This window comes from Sphaerodactylus townsendi, linkage group LG10 (assembly GCF_021028975.2).
Source record: "Sphaerodactylus townsendi isolate TG3544 linkage group LG10, MPM_Stown_v2.3, whole genome shotgun sequence".
Classification (NCBI taxonomy): domain Eukaryota; kingdom Metazoa; phylum Chordata; class Lepidosauria; order Squamata; family Sphaerodactylidae; genus Sphaerodactylus; species Sphaerodactylus townsendi.
This window is the reverse complement of record NC_059434.1, coordinates 87,634,111-87,653,240: the sequence shown is the minus strand read 5'-3', so window position 1 is coordinate 87,653,240 and position 19,130 is coordinate 87,634,111. Positions and strand designations below refer to the sequence as shown.

Genomic DNA, 19,130 nt, shown 5'->3' with positions numbered 1-19,130 from the left:
ACATATATACATACATCCATATACATATATATGTGCACAAAGTTCTCACCGATTTAAAAACACCTCATGAGTAGTATAATCAGGTACCACCCTGCATTGCAATCAGCTGTCCCTTTACCTGCCTCCTGGGAGTCTCCATACTTACGTAGGTGTCATGGTCATAGATCTCCACTACAACACAGGGAGGGGAGCCGGCCACGCTCTCGGGATCTCCGAAGATCTCGATCTCATAGAAGATGAGTGTCTGGTCCCAGGTGGGGTTCAGTGTGTTTTTAGCCACTACGGTCTTCTGGCTTTGGTGAAGGAAGGAGACGATGGCGTAGGGATCTGCGTATCAAGCGCGATCATTAAAACAGTGACGCAAAAAGAGCCGGTTGCAGCCAACCTTTCAAGGAGCAGCTGCATCGACAAGTAAAAGTTTTGTATCTCCTGTCAAAGTTACGCAATCCTACTTGCAGCCACATGATGCCGGAGTAGTATCCTGTAGATTAGGCTTTTCTCTCTTCTTTCCATGGCAGAACAGATGTGCATTAAATCTATCTCTATAAATGTGTGGCCGTTTCCGCATGGGCGGAATATGGCAGCCTGGGGACGGCAAAAACGCCATCCCCAGGCCGCCGTTCGCACAGGGGGTGCAGCTGCATCGCAGCCGCGCCGCCCTCGTGCCACCAGACCGGCGCAAAGCCGGCGTTTCCCGAGTGCGCTGGAAAGCGCACTTTTGTGGAAACGCCGGCTTGAAGCCGCTGCCGTGCAAACGGCAGCGGCTTCAAGGCGCCTCCCCACCCCTCCCTGCTCTTACCTTGTCCCCGGGCCTCCGGCGTGTCGCCGAGGCCTGGGGACACGCCCCAGGTGCGCAGGGCCGGGGGGCGTGTCCTCAGGCCTCGGCGATGTGCCGGAGGCCCAGGGACATGCCGGATTGGCCGGGCGACGGCGTTCTGCGGCGCCGTCGTCCCGGCTCTTTCTGGGACCGTTCGCATGGGTCTTTCTGGGACCGTTCGAGTACGCCGACCTAGCCACTTCCACCTCCGTGCGGAAATGGCCTAAGTTATACTATTTTCAATATACTTGTTTGAAGTGTAATTCAGGGATAACTTTCTTGTATGACTGGGCAACTTTGCTATACTAACCTGTGTGTGGGTGTAGGGCAGTGGTGGCGAACCTTTGGCACTCCAGATGTTATGGACTACAATTCCCATCAGCCCCTGCCAGCATGGCCAATTGGCCATGCTGGCAGGGGCTGATGGGAATTGTAGTCCATAACATCTGGAGTGCCAAAAGTTCGCCACCACGGGTGTAGGGTGTGTATGTGAGAGAGGGGGGAGGGGAGGGAGGGAGAGAGAGAGAGAGAGAAGTGCTGTGAAGTCACTTCCTCCTCAAGGCGACCCTACAAATCAACGTTCTCCAAAACATCCTATTGGTAACAGCCTTGTTCGGGTCTTGCAAACTGAGGGCAGGGGTTTCCTTTATAGAATCCATGCAGTAGTGGTTAAGAGCGGTGGACTGTAATCTGGAGAACCGGGTTTGATTCCTCACGCCTCGACACGAGTGCCAGGCTCTTATCTGGTGAACTGGATTTGTTTCCCTGTTCTTCCACATGAAGCCTTCTGGTTGACCTTGGGCCGGTCACAGTCCTTTGGAACTCTCTCAGCCCTCACAAGGGGTCTATTGTGGGGAGAGGAAGGGAAAGCCGCCTTGAGACTCCTTACGGGAGAGGCAAGCAGGGCAAAAACCCAAACTCTTCTTCCTCCTGCTGCCTTCAACTTTCCCCAGCATGGTTATCTTTCACAGTGGCTCATTCCGCACATGCAGAATAATGCACTTTCAAACTGCTTTCAGTGCTCTTTGAAGCTGTGCGGAATGGCAAAATCCACTTGCAAACAGTTGTGAAAGTGGTTTGAAAACGCATTATTTTGCGTGTGCGAGGAAGAGAGGCAGTGACTCTATCTTCCTCATTGGCCTTCGCTGCATAAAATAATGCGTTTTCAAAGCCACTTTCACAACTGTTTGCAAGTGGCCCCTTCCCGCCATACCAGCCACTTCTCAGCCAACCGTTTCGTAAGATTTTGCCATTCCGCACAGCTTCAAAGAGCACTGAAAGCAGTTTGAAAGTGCATTATTCTGCATGTGCGGAATGAGCCAGTGTGTGACCAAAGGACTGTGGCCTCGGTTTAGTCATTTTAGCTTCTAGGGACAGTTCAGTTTGATTGGATCCGGAACACAGTATCCGTAACACTCTCTTCCAACACCCCATTCCAAAGGAATCCACTTCCTGCCTGTCGGCATCCTTCATTGTCCAACATTCACACCCATACGTGATAGTAGGGAATTCTGTGGGATGAATTCACTTGATCTTGATTGACACATCCTAGGAACCTTTTCTAGCTCCTAACCCATATATACCTCCAACAGAATTAACATCATAAGCTGAAGCCAGGAGCTTTGAGATTGGAAAGGAGCTTCTCTACGGGCCAGCATCCACCCAAAAAGGGAAAAGGAGTTTGTCAGCCGCTTTTATGCCTCTAGCCAAAGAAGGCGCTGCCTCATGGAGCTATGTCGAATATCGAAGAGATAGAAAAAGTGCAGAGAAGGGCAATGAGGATGATTGAAGGACTGGAGCACCTTCCTTATGAGGAGAGGCTGCAGCGTTTGGGACTAGTTTGGAGAGGAGACGTCTGAGGGGGGATATGATTGAAGTCTATAAAATTGTGCATGGGGTAGAAAATGTGGACAGAGAGAATTTTTTCTCTCTTTCTCACAATACTAGAACCAGGGGGCATCCATTGAAAATGCTGGGGGGGAAGAATTAGGACTCATAAAAGGAAACACTTCTTCACGCAACGTGTGATTGGTGTTTGGAATATGCTGCCACAGGAGGTGGTGGTGGCCACTAACCTGGATAGCTTTAAAAGGGGCTTGGACAGATTTATGGAGGAGAAGTCAATCTATGGCTACCAATCTTGATCCTCCTTGATCTGAGATTGCAAATGCCTTAGCAGACCAGGGGCTCGGGAGCAACAGCCGCAGAAGGCCATTGCTTTCACATCCTGCACGTGAGCTCCCAAAGGCACCTGGTGGGCCACTGCGAGTAGCAGAGAGCTGGACTAGATGGACTCTGGTCTGATCCAGCAGGCTAGTTCTTATGTTCTTATGTTCTTAAGAGAGCCAGGCCAGGCTGCTGCCCGTTCTGTGTCACAATGCAGAGCTATTGTGCGCCCCCTCCCCCACCTCACCCCCCTCCCCCTGCGCAAACCCGGGCATCTCAGCTAATGCAGATTTTTAATGAGCGCGGAGACTGTTTGTGATATGATCAGCTAGCAGAGGCAGACCTCCCGCTGGGAAGGACATCTCATGCTTGGCTCTTGGGGGGTTTGTACAGTTCCAACCAAGAGGAAGGTTGAATGCGCTGCCATAAACAGAACTTCGAGGCCTTCAAAAAGCCCCTCTGTTTCAGCTTTGTATCCAGACCAGGTTTTATTTTCATAACCGCAAAAAAGCCTCCTTCCCTTTATGCTGTGTTCAGCCAGCGGCAAATCACAGTTCCACATAGTATATGTCTCTCGCCTGTGTTGTCATTGGCCAGCATCCACCCGAAAAGAGCAACACCCATCCAGCCTGGCCAATCAAGAGGGGTGAGATCACTCTTTCTGGGGATGGGTTGAATTCAGGGCAAAACAGGGGAAGAGGTGAAAGAACAGACACGTCACGGAAGTGGAAGAGAGAACAGATCCTGCCGGCTGGAGAGGAAGCGGAGGAATGTTTGCGGGATCCCACCTTGGGATCAGGGGAAGAACAGCTTCCCAGCAGAGGGGATCCAAGAGCAGACCGAATGCGCTGTGAAGAAGGGCCCAGGGTAGATCTAAAAGTCCTGACAAAATAAACCCTGACCTGGACAACTTCCACACAGTCCAGCAGAAGGTAGAGCAAAGAGTTTGCCAGAAAGAGACGAAAGAGATTTGAGTGATTTCTCCCCTCATTTACGATTGCTCGCCTGAAAAGATTTTGCTTCACTTGGTCGGCAGGTTCATAATTCCTGCACTAGCCTTGGAGAAGAGAGAGCCTCCTCTGCCGCTGCCCACTAGCAGCATCAAGCAGAACACCATGCTCGGAGAAGACTCCGGTCTGCTAAACCCCAGGAGCCCCTGGGGGCCAGGCTGGGAAAGGGGGCCTGTTGAAATCAGGGGTGTCAATTCTGCCCTGGGAAATACCTGGGGACTTGGGGCAGGCCCTAGGTAGGGCAGAGTTGGGAGAGCGCCGTGTGGATGTGTTGCCATGAAGAGGAGGAGGAGGAGGAATCTGGATTTCTATCCCACTTTTCTCAACCATAAAGAGTCTCCAAGTGGTTTATACTTGCCTTGCCTTTCCCTCCCCACCACAGACACCTTGTGAGGCAGGAGGAGCTGAGAGAGTTCTGGGAGAACTGTGACTGGCCCAAGGTCACCCAGCAGGCTTCATGTGGAGGAGCAGGAACAAATCCAGTTCACCAGATAAGAGTTCACTTACAAACTCCTTTTCCCTTCCTCTCCCCACCACAGACACCTTGCGAGGTGGGGGGGGAGCAGAGAGAGTTCTGAGAGAACTGTGACTGGCCCAAGGTCACCCATTCAGGCTTCATGTGGAGGAGCAGGAACAAATCCAGTTCACCAGGTAAGAGTTCACTTACAAACTCCTTTTCCCTTCCTCTCCCCACCACAGACACCTTGTGAGGTGGGGGGAGGGGACAGAGAGAGTTCTGAGAGAACTGTGACTGGCCCAAGGTCACCTATTCAGTCTTCATATGGAGGAGCAGGGAAACAGGGAAACAAACCCACCAGATAAGAGTCTGCTGCTCACGTGGAGGAATCGAACCCAGCACTCCAGATTAGAGTCCACCTCTCTTAACCACTAAACCATGCTGGCTCTCCTCGGTGGCTCTTCCTCCAGGGAACGGATCACTCTTGTCTGGAGATCTCCAAGCACCACACTGGAGTTGGGAACCATCCTAAGACTAGCTTCTGGAGCACTTGGTGTCTATGGCCTCCACGTCTAAATGTTCTCAAGAGATCCCGAGTGGTGGTGGCTGGCTGTTGCCAGGGACATTTCCAGGGACATTTGCTCTCGGAGAGATTCCCAGCCTCCTTCCTGCCACAAGGAATGGGGTGAGGAGAGCCATTCCATCTACCCTCCGCCTCTCACCTTCGTACCCTCCAAGTCAGTTCATGCCCTGAGCTAGTTTTGCAGGCTGTCTGCTTAGAGGGAGAAAGCGTGGCCTGCATCTCTCTACAGGCCAGATCTGATAAATCAGGGAAGGTACATAGCTGGGGGTGCTTTCCAATTCAAGGGAAAGAAACACCAGCAGCACAGGAGGAAGATAAAGGGCCTTTCCCCACTTTTCCCTCGGCCGCTGTCGCTGCGCACAATTCCCAGCGCGCGGCATCCCTGGCGCGTGCCGGGGCATCCCCATGACCCCGCGCTCTGCGCAGGGTCATCAAAAGGCGCCCTTTGCAAGAGCGCCAGGGATGCCTCGCGTTGAGGGGGCGCGGCAGTGGCAGCGGCAGCGTCGGGGCGGCTGCACTGTCGCCGCCCCTCTCGTGGGGAGTGCCGGGGGACCCCGCGCTACTCTCCTCAAGTAGCGCGGGGCTTAAGGTAAGTGGGAAAAGGCCCACAGATCTCCAGAATGCAGTGGTGGTGAGAGGCCGTGGGTTCTTGGCCAATCTGCGGTGTGTCTCCAGGCAGCTGAAGATGTGCAGCTCCCTTCAACGCAACTAGCTCATGACACAATTCCCCAATGGGTGCTCCTGAGTCTGACCTGCTACAGGGCAAACTGCTCAGAAACTTGACTGCTAGAATCTCCCTTGCGGGATATGCCTGCCCAGGCCTCACAAAGAGCTCCTGCCCGGAGTTAGCTGAGAATCTGCAAACCATTTTCTACCCAGGGCAGCAGCAGCAGCAGCGTCTCAGACCCGACGAATGACATTTCCCGGTAAACCAGAAATGGAACGCTGCCATCGAGTCTTTTGTGCAGACAAAGTATTGTTCTTGCACTCAAGAATCCCAGCTTGGAAGTCATAAAGCACATTTGCTTACAATTTGCCATCTTTACTACAAAGTCCAAGTGTGCGCATTTAAAAAAAAAAAGTCAGCCAGAGGAAAATTTCATTTCCCAGTCTTCTGAAACATTGAGAAACGTGATGGGTGGACATTTCATGAATTAGCTGCTCAGCGGGCTTTAAAGAAAAAACAAACAGCAGGCCCATGCTGGCGCTCCTGGTTTTGGAAAGAACAGCACCCCCTCGGGAGCCCATTCATGGAACACTCCGCTTCACATTTGTTTTGGCCCACAACTGCTGGCCTTGTGGAATTGGTGGATGCAGCCCCATCTCCCTTCAAGAGAACAGCCCCACAGCCGGGCACCCAGCTAAGTGCGTGCATTTCAACAAGTTCCCCAGAACTCGCAAAAACTCACTATCATCCATTTTGAAGTTTTCTAAAGAGTGTTTTGAAAAACTATCTGCTTAAGTATTGTTTGCAAAGAAGCCACTGTACGCAGGATTTCTCTCTGTTAGGAATAGTTTCTTTGGTAAAAAAAAAAACAAATGTAACAACTTCGCCTGGCAGTTTCCTTTCAATATGGAAGAAGAGGGGAGTTAAGGGGGGTCAGAGTGGATAAAGCAGTGATGGCAAACCTATGGCACGGGTGCCAGAGGTGGCACTCAGAGCCCACTCTGTGGGCACGTGTGCACAGAGTTTGTCGGGGGGGGGGGGGAATCTCTCTCCCTTCAAGAGAACAGCCCCACATCTAGACTGGCCTAGGCCGCTGGGCACGATGTGTAGGTAACCCTGTTAAGTGCTGTTAAACCCCACTGATTTTCATGGGAAGAACTAAAGCGCAATCCTTTACATGGGAGTAAGCTCAGTCGCTGGCAATGGGGCTTGCTTCTAAATCCTCCTAGGGTCGTGATTCATCCATTCAAAGTGTTGCACGGTTGCTTCAGAGCAAAGCCACTGACTACTACTAAGCTTACTCCCTTGGAGCCAACCGTTTTTTCTAAACAAAAACCTCAGTATTCAGGTTAAATTGCCATGTTGGCACTTTGCGATAAATAAGTGGGTTTTGGGTTGCAGTTTGGGCACCCGGTCTCAAAAAGGTTCACCATCACTGGGATAAAGCAATTTTGTCTTCTGTGTGCCCCAGTACCAAAGTTGTTATTTATCAGTTACGCTCCCCTTTTTTTCCCAAAGAGCAGAGTGCAACATGATCATGGCTCTCTGGAGCAGCCCTAAAATGAGGCACCAAAGTGTTTGCAAAATGTTTTCGATCCCACCCACCCACCCCCCATTTGTCTGCACTCATCCCCTCGAAAAAATTCCTGCCCGCCACTTTGTGATTGTTCCAGGATTTAAAAAAAATTCTCTGTGGATTCAATGCTACGTTGCTTCAGAGCCTCTTCTGTGGTTCTCGTGGGTTCTGAGCACAAGGCTTCAAACACTGAAAACCCCCAAATATTTTTTAATGACGAAAATAAACAGGCGAGCTGGTAGAGAGCTCAGAAAATGGTTGTGGGGAGGAACCTGGGGTCTGCAGGGCGGCGTGGGAGAACTTTTAGGGAGATACACGCAGCAAGTGAAAACTATGGCCTTTTTTTTTTCTGCCGGAGGCGAAGCCGCTAGGTTACAGAAGGCACATACTGCGCTGACCCATAGCGGCTGGGACCGTCCACGCGGGACGGTCCTGGAAAGAGCTGGATGCCGGCGCCGCTGACGCTATCGCCCGGCGACCGGCGTGGTCCTCGGAGCTCTCCAACTGCGTCGCCGCCGAGGCCTGGGGACACGCTCCCTCAAGCCCTGCGCCGGGCCGTTCCCAGAGCGCGGGGCTGGGGCGATATTAGCTTGTGGTAGTCCCCAGGCTCGGGCGACGCCGAGGCCCGGACAAGGTGGCGCCATGAGGGAGTGGGGAGAAGCGCCTTGAAGCCGCTAAGCCCGCTCAGCTTGGCAAGCGGCTTCACGGCAAGCGTTCCCCAACTGAAATCGTACGCTTCTGGCTGATTGGGAAACGCCGGCTTCAAGGGGCGGTCGAGGCGTAGCGTGAGGCGTGCGGCACGGCCATGCGCTTCAGCGCCTGTAAGTATCGGTGGCCTGGGGACAGCGCTTTTGCCATCTCTAGGCTGCCATATTCGCCGATCTTGCGGCGAAAACAAAGTGAAAACATTTCCACAAAAGAATTGCTAAAGAAGAGAATGCAAGTAAAACATTTTCAGGCTGAAATTAAAACTTTTCAGGGAAAACAAACCACATGCAGAACTCCACGGAGGAAACGTTTTATTTCCTGCCTCAAAACATTTTATTTTGGTTGTGGAGAAAGAGCCAAGGTCAGTCTTGCCGCTCTCCAAGGTGACACAGCACCTTTTAGGGTATAAAAATGTTTCAAATAAATAAATAAGCTATCTGACTATGTAACTGGAGATACTAGGAATCGAACCTAGGACCTTCTCCTTGTCAAACAGGTGGTTTACCACTAAGCTACGGCTCTTCCCCAGTGAAAGGCCCTGAAGAGCAGCTGCCAGTCTGAGCTGCCAGTGCTAACCGTGGTGGTTTCCACACAGCCCAAATATGGCCGAGGAAGCTATTTGTCCTGTTTTGGGGAAGAATTCTGCACAGGGCTCGTCCCTGAAATCTTTCCCCCAACCCGGACTTCACAACAATCACTGTACATCTTTTTGGAGGAACCACAGGAGCCACAGCAACCCAGACTGTTCGCAATTGCTTCCTGGAGGGGTGAAATCTCCAGTGCGGAGGCAAACCAGGGAAACTGGCCTCCATAATAAGACATGACACGCGTTACTCGTGTGCTGTGCAGAAACCACCCGTGGCCTGATTGAGCATAAGAACATAAGAACATAAGAACAAGCCAGCTGGATCAGACCAGAGTCCATCTAGTCCAGCTCTCTGCTACTCGCAGTGGCCCAATTAGGCCATTGGAGCTCACCTGCAGGAGGTGAAAGCAATGGCCTTCTGCTGCTGCTGCTCCCAAGCACCTGGTCTGTTAAGGCATTTGCAATCTCAGATCAAAGAGGATCTACCGGTACGACGACCGCCAAATCTTTGTCCGCTTTTAAGGAGCCATCCAGGTTAAGGGTCCTTTTGCAAGTTCTGGGGGCCTGTCCTGTTGGGGAAGCTGAAGGCCGGGACGTTCAGCCAATGCCACCTTCACAGCTCCTCCGAGTCAGAAGTTCAAACTGCAAAGCGGAATGGAAATACTCCCATCGGTTTCCCCAGAAGGCCGCCCCTCGCTTGGCAGCCAGGCAAAGCAAAGTCATGGGCGGCCTGCACCGCTTACCACGCTTTGATGAGGACGGCTGCACTCCTCTGGCTTCCTTGGCAAATCCTCCCAAAAGGTGCAGTTGTGGGGGAGGGGGTGGTGGTGGAGAACAGCAACACCACTCCTGTTGCGTCAGACTGGAGCCAAAGGACATCTGCATTGCACTGGGTGCTGGCATACAGCCTACAGCTGACCAGGAGGCGTCCACAATCGCTAGGTTTGGGGACCAGCCTGGGCAGGCTCACCTGAAAAGCTGTCTTTGTCCATAGCGATCAGATCCCGCGCTTGATAAATGTAGCAGCGCAGATGGTAGCGGCTCCCGTCTGCAATGAGAAAAACAAAGGAGAAAACTCACTGTGTTCAGCGAGCTTCGTGGTCGACTGGAAATTTGAACCCAAGTTCCTCCTGAACCAATTCTGCTGCTTTGTACCCTACTGGTTCTCAGCTGGTCTCTCTCCAGGGTCATCTAGTATTCTGGTGCAGAGGAGAAACCCCCCAGGCTCCCAGCGGAGGGTCACTTACAGTCAAATATGCAGGAAATGGTTGGCCGATTCACACCAAAGTTGAGCGTGGACACTGATTTGCCGTCGTCATTCTTGTCCTCCGTCACTCCACCCTAGAGAAGTATCAAAAAGGGCAACTGGAGCTCCTTCCCTCTGAGGAAAGAGTGAAGGGTCTGGGGCGCTTCAGTTTACAAAAGAGATGGCTAAGGGGGGATATGATAGAGCAGTGATGGCGAACCTATGGCATGGGTGCCAGAGGTGGCACTCAGAGCCATCTCTGTGGGCACGTGCAAACAGAGTGCCCCTGGGCCCCTTTTCCCAAGACATATCTAGGCTGGCCTGGGCCGCCAGGCCCGACATTATTAGCATTAAACCTAAGACCTAGTTTTGGGGAAGCAGTGTAGGTAACCCTGTTAAGCGCTGTTAAACCCCACTGATTTTCATGCGAAGTACTAAAGCGCAATCCTTTACCTGGGAGTAAGCTTGGTTGCTGGCAATGGGGCCTGCTTCTGAGTAAACCCTCCTAGGATCGTGATTCACCCGTTGGAAGAGTTGCACGTTTGCTTCAAAGCAAAGCCACCGACTACCACCAAGCTTACTCCCGAGTAACGCACGCCTTGGAGCCAACCATTTTTTCTAAACTAAAACCTCAGTATTCAGGTTGAATTGCCGTGTTGGCATTTCGCGATAAATAAGTGGGTCTTGGGTTGCAATTTGGGCACTCGTCTCGAAAAGGTTCGCCATCACTGTGATAGAGGTTTATAAAGTTATACACAAGGCGGAGAGAGTGGATCAAGAGAACTTTCTCTCCTTCTCCCAAAATGCTATAACCTGAGGGCATCCAATGACCTTGAATCAGGACAGACAAAAGCAAACACTTCTTTACACAGCAAGTGATTAAAATGTAGAATTTGCGGCCAGAGGATGAGGTTATCAAAAAGCCCAAGTTACCCAAAACATCTCACCAATGCCTCTTCTGAGACGTCCGGCCAGAGAAATCTAATTTACTTGCCACAGGAGTGCATATTTATAGAAAAAAATCAGCCTTAGGAGGTTAAGAGCTCATGTATCTAATCTGGAGGAACCTGGTTTGATTCCCAGCTCTGCCGCCTGAGCTGTGGAGGCTTATCTGGGGACTTCAGATTAGCCTGTGCACTCCCACACACGCCAGCTGGGTGACCTTGGGCTAGTCACAGCTTCTCGGAGCTCTCTCAGCCCCACCTACCTCACAGGGTGTTTGTTGTGAGGGGGGGAGGGCAAGGAGATTGTAAGCCCCTTTGAGTCTCCTGCAGGAGAGAAAGGGGGGATATAAATCCAAACTCTTCTTCTTCTTCTTCTTCTCTAAAGCAGAGGTGGGATTCAGACAGTTCGGCCAAACCGGTTGTTAAAAGCCCCCTCGCTCCCCCTACCCTGGGAGAAGGAGTGTCATTGGGGCTTTTAGCGCCAGCCCAGGGGCTCCCTGGGCGGGGAGGAGACTTCCCAAGTCAGGAAGTGTTGGGGGGGAAGGTGGCCAAGAAGCACAGCGGGGGGGCTGGCCAGCCCCCCGCAGGGACCTCCGGTGGCCACACTCCTGCTAGAGGTTGCCCAGGCCTCCCGGCCACAGCCCAGGTAGGCCACCAAAGCCAATCTGTTATAATCACATCATCATATCTGGATATCTAATAGGTTATAACTAAATATGGGATAAGCAAGATAAGTGCAAATAAGCCAATCATCCACATATGAGATATATCTGACCCTGCTCAGCTTCCGAGATGTGACAAGATTGGGCCAATCAGAGCAGGGCATGCCTGCATATATAGGTGCCGAAAAGACCTCTGGGTCCTACAGTCTGGGACTGAGCAGGTCAGCATGTCTTGGCAGGGATCTCCTGTTGGGTGAGGCACCATTACTGTGCATGACCTTCAAACATCTGGACTGCCCCAAAAATCCCAAGCATCTCTGGAACAAAATTATTCTCCATATGCAGCATAATCTAGTGCACATTTACTCAGAAGTAAGTCTCACTGGCCAGTTAGAACATAAGAACATAAGAACAAGCCAGCTGGATCAGACCAGAGTCCATCTAGTCCAGCTCTCTGCTACTCGCAGTGGCCCACCAGGTGCCTTGGGGAGCTCACATGCAGGACGTGAAAGCAATGGCCTTCTGCTGCTGCTGCTGCTCCTGAGCACCTGGTCTGCTAAGGCATTTGCAATCTCAGATCAAGGAGGATCAAGATTGGTAGCCATAGAACTTTCAGGGTCAGTTCTGGATAGGAATATGCTGCTGTCCAGCCCACCAGGCCTTTTCTTTCATCCCCACAGCTGGACAGCAAAGTCAGGCGAAGAGTCAAACTCTCACTCCCCACAAACCTTAGCCTTTAGGTCTTTATCTACAGGACCAAAGTGACCTAAACATGGCACCCAGGGCAAGCCCTGACATTACTCCCTCCCCCATCCAGGCTCTGCGGCCTCAGTGCAACCTCCACAGGTCTTCCTGGGGCAGCGGAGTCCAGGAGCCAAACTGAGTCCTTTTAGTTAAGTCCAGGCAGGGGGTGCAAGTGGAGGCAGAGGACAGTGAGGCAAGCAGCCGGGAGGGGACTGGAGGCAGGGACAAGACCGTGTGTGTGTGTGTGTGTGTGTGCGCGCGTGTGCGCTGCCTTGTCCCAGCCTCTTTCCCAGCTGCTTTTCCCTTTGGGTGGCGGGGATGATAGCCGAGGTGCCTGGGGCAAAAGCCCTGCATTGCCCCACGTTCATTACGCCCCTGGTTATCTAGTTATGTTCTGAAAGGTGCTGGATGTATTTCCCAGAGCCCTTGGCCAATAACATTCACGGAGCAGAATTTCTGTGAATGGGGCACCACAAACCCCCAAATCCAAAGAAGACTCGAGCTCTTGCAAGAGGTTTGATAGCAGGGACTTCTATCACCTCTTCAATGCAACAACTCAGCTAAAAGCCGAGCGCTGCGTTCTGAATTAATGTGGAACCCATCTTTCAATATTTCCAATTATCAAATGTCTGGAGACGGCTTGGAAACAGCATCCAGGATGAATTTTCCAGACACCTGAGGGGCCTGCGTGGTCCCAGGAACGTGTCAGGACCTCAGGTGGTCCAAAGAGTCCTCCAGAAACCGCATCAGGAATAGCAATTACCTTCCTATTGCTGCGCAGGAAACCCTGGAGTTTGCAGCTCCATCCATTTAAAATAATTAGGTCATGTGGACATTTTAAAAGCAAGTCTCCCAAGTTTCCTTCACCCCCACTTCCTTTCCTTCCCCGATTCCTGCTTGTGCGCATCCCCAAACTTTTTTCTCTGGCTGCGTTTGCTTAAAGGAAAACCCACAGCCTGGTGAATCGTTCAACCACGGATCCTATAGTCTCTCCAAAAGCAATGGGCGTGGACACTGGTCTTGGAAGCTTTCTGGAGAGCCCCGGCCACGCAGAAGTACAGCCACGCCTGGATTTAACCAAACACACCCACACGACCGACTGTTTGGCCTCCCCACCACCCCTGGCCTTTCCACAGCTGCTCTCTGCTGCTTTAGCCTGAATTTCAAGCACTGGCGCTTGGGGACCGGATCTGAGTTCACGGACAGTCCATATACTCTGGAGGAGTCATTGTCCACTGGCCACCACATCAAGAGAGGCCTGACATCCCACTAATGAACCAAGCACCAGATTGCCAGACCCAGTTCCTACCACATCAAGCCTTCCCCTTTTATCAAAGCACATCCTGGTCTGGGCGTGGCAGTGCGCACATTTGATGCTGCTATGACTCACCTGTGAGGTCTTCTGGGAAGATCTAAGATTTGAGCTAATAGGCAGCTCAGAGGAGAACATAAGAACATAAGAACTAGCCTGCTGGATTAGACCAGAGTCCATCTAGTCCAGCTCTCTGCTACTCGCAGTGGCCCACCAGGTGCCTTTGGGAGCTCACATGCAGGATGTGAAAGCAAGGGCCTTCTGCGGCTGTTGCTCCCGATCACCTCCCGATCGCCAATGGCCTTCTGCGGCTGTTGCTCCCGATTAATTAATGAGCAGTAATAATAAAGGATAAATATACTGTCAAAGGCTTTCACGGCTGGAATCACTAGCTGAACCCACAACACCCTAGTGATTCCGGCCGTGAAAGCCTTTGACAATAGACTGTGAATTTGTTTTTAGTTTTTCCCAAGGGACTTTGATTTGAAATTAAGGATGAGACAAAGACTGATGAACATACGGAGCGACTCTAAAATAGAAATACTAACATCAATCTGGCCAAAACAAAGAAAGGCTGTGAGGTGTTCCTGCCAAGACAGGAAGGAATACTGAGGGCCAAACTAAAAGACTGGCTCAGAGAAATGGTGCAGCTTTAGGGGCAGGGTATGGAAATGGGGAGGTCTGTTCTATGCAGCAATGTCAATTCTGGGAAACAGCTTGTATTGGAGAAGGAAATTATGTCACCAGGTCTAGGAATTCCCCAATCTCTATGGTAAATGCCACTGATTGGGGGAATTCCTAAAGAGTCGCTCAACACAGTAATGTCACTTCCAGAACTTTCCCCTGGAAGTGTCACTGCTGCCTTGCATGACATCATTTCCTCCGCCAACACTTCCCCCAGCTTGGCTAAGTGTGAGCAGAGGTCGGGGAGCACAGATGAGGGTTTGGTCACCACTGGCGGGTACCCAACAAACTATATACTATATTTCTTAAGGACCCGCTTTCCTCATAGTCACATAGCAGTGGTGGGGAGCATCACATTTGAAGCCTGCGGGAGCTCAATTTGGAGAGGGAGCTGGACTCGTTTAAAAAGCGCCGTGCAGTTTGGAGGCCTCGGTTGTTTTCCTTTAAGCCGGGCATCTCCTGTCCAAAGTTGAAGAGCTGGCAGATCTGTGCATGCGGCAGCTTCAAAGACAAAGGCAGGCCACAGGCTCTTGATTAAGGCAGTGGACAAAGTTAGGCTCAGCCTCATGCTAAACGAGTGGCGGAAGGATACCCCAGCAAAATGGGGGTCCAGCAGCAGCTCCACTTCGCGATGGAGCCAACCAGTGCTTGAGCAAGAAGCCTCTTGGTCTGTGCACTGGCGCCCCCTTAGGGTGCAGAATGAGGAAGGAAAGTGCTCTGGTCACAGTGGTCCAATCCTGCTCATGGCCCATTAGCTCATCCCTGCTTGGTATGAATATGGTTCCTTCCAAGGCAACTGTGCAGGGTTGCCAGCAGAGGCGTATCTAGGGAAAATGGAGCCCAGAGACAAAAATCTGAATTTCCCTGCCCCTCCCCACCGTAGGCGCCCAGGTCTACCACCCAGAGCCCAGGTCTACCACCTTCAGCCTGTGCCGGCATCCAGGTCTGCTGCCCAATGCTGGTGCTGGCGCCCAGGTCTGTGTGCACCCGGGGACACAGGTTACCCCATGTCCCCATAGGCAGCACACCCCCAGTTACTAGCACCGAGTTGGAAAATTGCTGGAGGTTTGGGGGCGGAGTCTGGACAGAGCAAGGTTTGGGGTGGGGAGGGATCAGCCAGTATAATGGCACAGAATCCACCTTCCAAAGCATCTGATTTCTCTAGGGCAGCTGATCTCTAGAGATTAGCTGGAATCCTGGGAGATCTCCAGGCCCTACCTGGAGCCTGGCAACCCTGACAGTTTCTGGTCCTGCTTGTCAGCTTCCCTACCCGTGCATTTCTGCCTGTCCCTCTGCCAACTTCTCAGATGTAAAGGCAGCCCTTGAGTGAGACCAGGCGATTACAGCACCGGCAGCCACGGGGTGAGTCGACACACACCATTAAGACCGCTGTGGCCAGTGTCCCACCCAAGTGGTCCCTGGGCACTGGCAGCCTGGGGTGGGGGTGGGGTGGGGCACTTGGCTCAGCCAGCTCCCAACCACCAGGGCAGCGGCCCAGCAAGACCCGTCCCGGGACGTCAAAGGGCCAGTCCGCTCCTCGGAGCGTGTCGTTAAGACGATACGGCAGGGAAACTTGGCCCGTTCTCAAGGTGAATGAGAATATACCAAAAAATATTTTTTCTGAAACCCCACATGACTAAATGTTATATATTAAGTTGTTTAAAACTTAGTCCAAATGTCAAAAAAGAAGGGAAGGACAAAATTTAGCATAAAGGAAAATCCAGAGGCTGGGGTTGGGGGGAATATAATGGAGCCTTTGTGTCGGGGCCTTTGGTTCCCATTAGCTCCCTGAAAAGCCAAGAGATTATGAAATCCAATGTCTTAAGAAAGCCAGCATATTAGTTAAGAAAATAAATGGGGGGAGGCTGGAGGCAGGGGGAGGCAGCCGGGCTGTGGGGCGTTTTGCCAGCCTCCTGCCTCACGGTAGCCTTCGTTTCAGCAGTGTCTCCACAGCTCAAAGGCAGGCCGGGCAGGAGGGGGCAGCTTTCATACATGAGATCATCTAGATGGGGGACCCCTGCCAGGACTCCCGAGCCTGAACCGGGAACCTCACGGCTGAGGTGGGGGACTGGTCGAGGGAGCGCCAACAGATGCAGTTCCCAACTTCCAGACAGAAACTGGAGTTCTCCTAGGGGGTCTCTGGTAGGGCAAGGGATTCCCTGCCCCCTGCTCCCGTTGGAGAAAAAATTGCAAAAGCCACAGTGCCACACACGATGTCTCTTCTGGTTAAAAAAAAAATAGTGTTAGCAATATAGGGCAGTTCTAAGAATTGCTGGAAACTCTATGCTTTTACCACTGAGGTTCTGTCAACTCCTAGAGCCGTCTGTGTCACTTCGGCTCTTTTTACCGGAAGTGCTGTGAAGAAGAAGAAGAAGAAGAAGAAGAAGAAGAAGAAGAAGAAGAAGAAGAAGAAGAAGAAGAAGAAGAAGAAGAAGAAGAAGGAGGAGGAGGAGGAGGAGGAGGAGGAGGAGGAGGAGGAGGAGGGGAAGAGGGGGAGGAGGAGGAGGAGGAGGAGGAGTTTGGATTTATATCCCCCCTTTCTCTCCTGCAGGAGACTCAAAGGGGCTGACAATCTCCTTGCCCTTCCCCCCTCACAACAAACACCCTGTGAGGTAGGTGGGGCTGAGAGAGCTCCGAGAAGCTGTGACTAGCCCAAGGTCACCCAGCTGGGATGTGTGGGAGTGTACAGGCTAATCTGAATTCCCCAGATAAGCCTCCACAGCTCAGGCGGCAGAGCGGGGAATCAAGCCCGGTTCCTCCAGATTAGATACACGAGCTCTTAACCTCCTACGCCACTGCTGCTCCCTGAAAAGCCAAGAGATTGTGAAATCCAATGTCTTAAGAAAGCCAGCATGATAGTGATGTCAAAGACAGCATCGCAGCCCCCCCCCCCCTCAATATCTGCAACCCTCTTGCTGGTTGCAAGGCACTGTCTGGCAACTCTAAGTTCTCATGGAATTACAACTGCCCCCAGACTACAGAGGTCAGTTCCCTTGGAGAGGTTGACAGTTTCACAGAGCAGGCTCTATGGTATACCATAGATGACAAGCTGGAACATGTCCAAAGGAGGGCAACCAAAATGGTCAAAGGTCTGGAGTCCATTCCCTACGAGGAGAGGCTTAGGGAGCTGGGGATGTTTAGCCTGGAGAAGCGAAGGTTAAGGGGGGACATGATAACCATGGTTAAATATTTGAAGGGATGTCATGTCGAAGAGGGACCAAGCTTGTTTACTGCTGCCTCAGAGACTAGGACCAGGAGTAATGGATTCAAGGTGCGGGAAAAGAGATTCCACCTAAACATTAGGAAGAACTTCCCGACAGAAAGGGCTGTTCGACAGTGGAATGCACTACCCCGGAGAGTGGTGGAGTCTCCTTCTTAGAAGGTTTTTAAACAGAGACTGGATGAACATCTGTCGGGAGTGCTCTGATGGTGTGTTCCTGCATGGCAGGGGGTTGGACTGGAGGGCCCTGATGGTCTCTTCCAACTCTATGATTCCAGGCAGAGTCCCATCCCAAATTCCTCCTCTACAGGTACCACCGCCCCAACCTCCATGAATTTTCCAGGTTAGAGATGGCAGCCCTACCAACAAGCCAATGCGATGGAGGTTGTATTGTCGCCTTCAGGCCTACAAGGGATGTGGATCATTGGCAGCAGAAGGAAGCCTGTGGATTGGCCAGGCCTGGGAATTCAGCCAGGCTCTGGCCTCCAGCCGAGCCCCCCAAGCAACAGTTTAGGGCTGCAGGGGGGTTGGCTGGCCCCTGACCACTGCTGCTGGCCATACAGCTCACTTCCTAGACTTGCACCATCCCTGACCAGGTCTGAGTCAAACCCCAACAGAGGACACAATGGTTGTACGGTCCCTTGCTTGAACTGATAGAACAATTTGAACTGTTCAAGAGTTGGGCCCTCTGCCCTTACAGAGGAGAAGAGCAGGAGGAGGAGGAGGAGTCTGGGTTTATACCCCTTCTCTCCTGTAACAAGACTCAAAGACCCTTACAAGCTCCTTTCCCTTCCTCTCCCCACATCAGGCACCTTGTGAGGAAGGTGGGGCTGAAAGAGTTCTGAAAGCCTGCGGGAAGCCTGCGGGGAGTGGGGCTAGAAATCCAGTTCACCAGATCAGAGTCAGGGAATTGAACCTGGTTCTCCGGACTCCACCTCTCTTAACCACTAAGTCCCACTGGCTCTTCCTGGTACTTCAGGCCCCAACCCAAGGTGTAGATTTGGTGCCCCTCAGGACCCAAGTTCAGCACAGGAGCCAGGACTGGAAAGAACCCTTCTAAGTCAGAATTTGGGTCTGGCCACACAAAGCCTCAGTCTGACATGAACAAGACTTCTTTGCTGGCACCTACCAGGGCACCTTCCAGCGCAAAGACAGCGGCTGCTCCTGTCTGCTCCAGGGGCTCCATCCGGCGCCTCCAACGCAAGGGCGCTTAAAAGAATCCGCTTTATGGTATTTCAGGTGGGAATTCCAGCCAACAGAGAGAGGTATACCTCAGTCAAGCCGTATTCTTCACACTCCTCCTGGCATGCAAGAGAAAGGAGGAAGGGACGTGGATTTGTTTTTATTGATATTTCTCAATCCGATCTTGTATCCAAACAAACTGAACCGAACCAATATGATACGATAAAGAGCAGCAGCAGCCCATAGTGGAGAGAGAGAACCACAACTTAGGGAGTTGAGGATGTTTAGTTTGGTGAAGAGAAGGTTAAGAGGTGACATGATAGCCCTGTTTAGATATTTGAAGGGATGTCATATTGGTGAGGGAGCAAGCTTATCTTCTGCTGCTCCACAGACTAGGACCAGGAGTGATGGATTCAAGGTGCAGGAAAAGAGATTCCACCTAAACATCAGGAAGAACTTCCTGACAGTCAGGGCTGTTCAACAGTGGAATTCACTGCCTCTGAGTGTGGTGGAGTCTCCTTCTTTGGAGGTTTTTAAGCAGAGGCTGGATGGCCATCTGTCAAGAG

The 19,130-nt window shown here is 51.9% G+C and overlaps 1 protein-coding gene across 1 annotated transcript in view; it reads right to left on the bottom strand.

Moving 5' to 3' along the window:
* Window positions 1–19,130, bottom strand: part of DYSF (dysferlin) — a 132,878-nt gene that overhangs the window by 72,291 nt on the left and 41,457 nt on the right. The window contains 5 exon segments of the mRNA XM_048508779.1: window positions 146–327; window positions 9,541–9,618; window positions 9,818–9,911; window positions 18,512–18,586; window positions 18,589–18,653. Of these exon segments, the coding sequence (XP_048364736.1) occupies window positions 146–327; window positions 9,541–9,618; window positions 9,818–9,911; window positions 18,512–18,586; window positions 18,589–18,653 (494 nt within the window).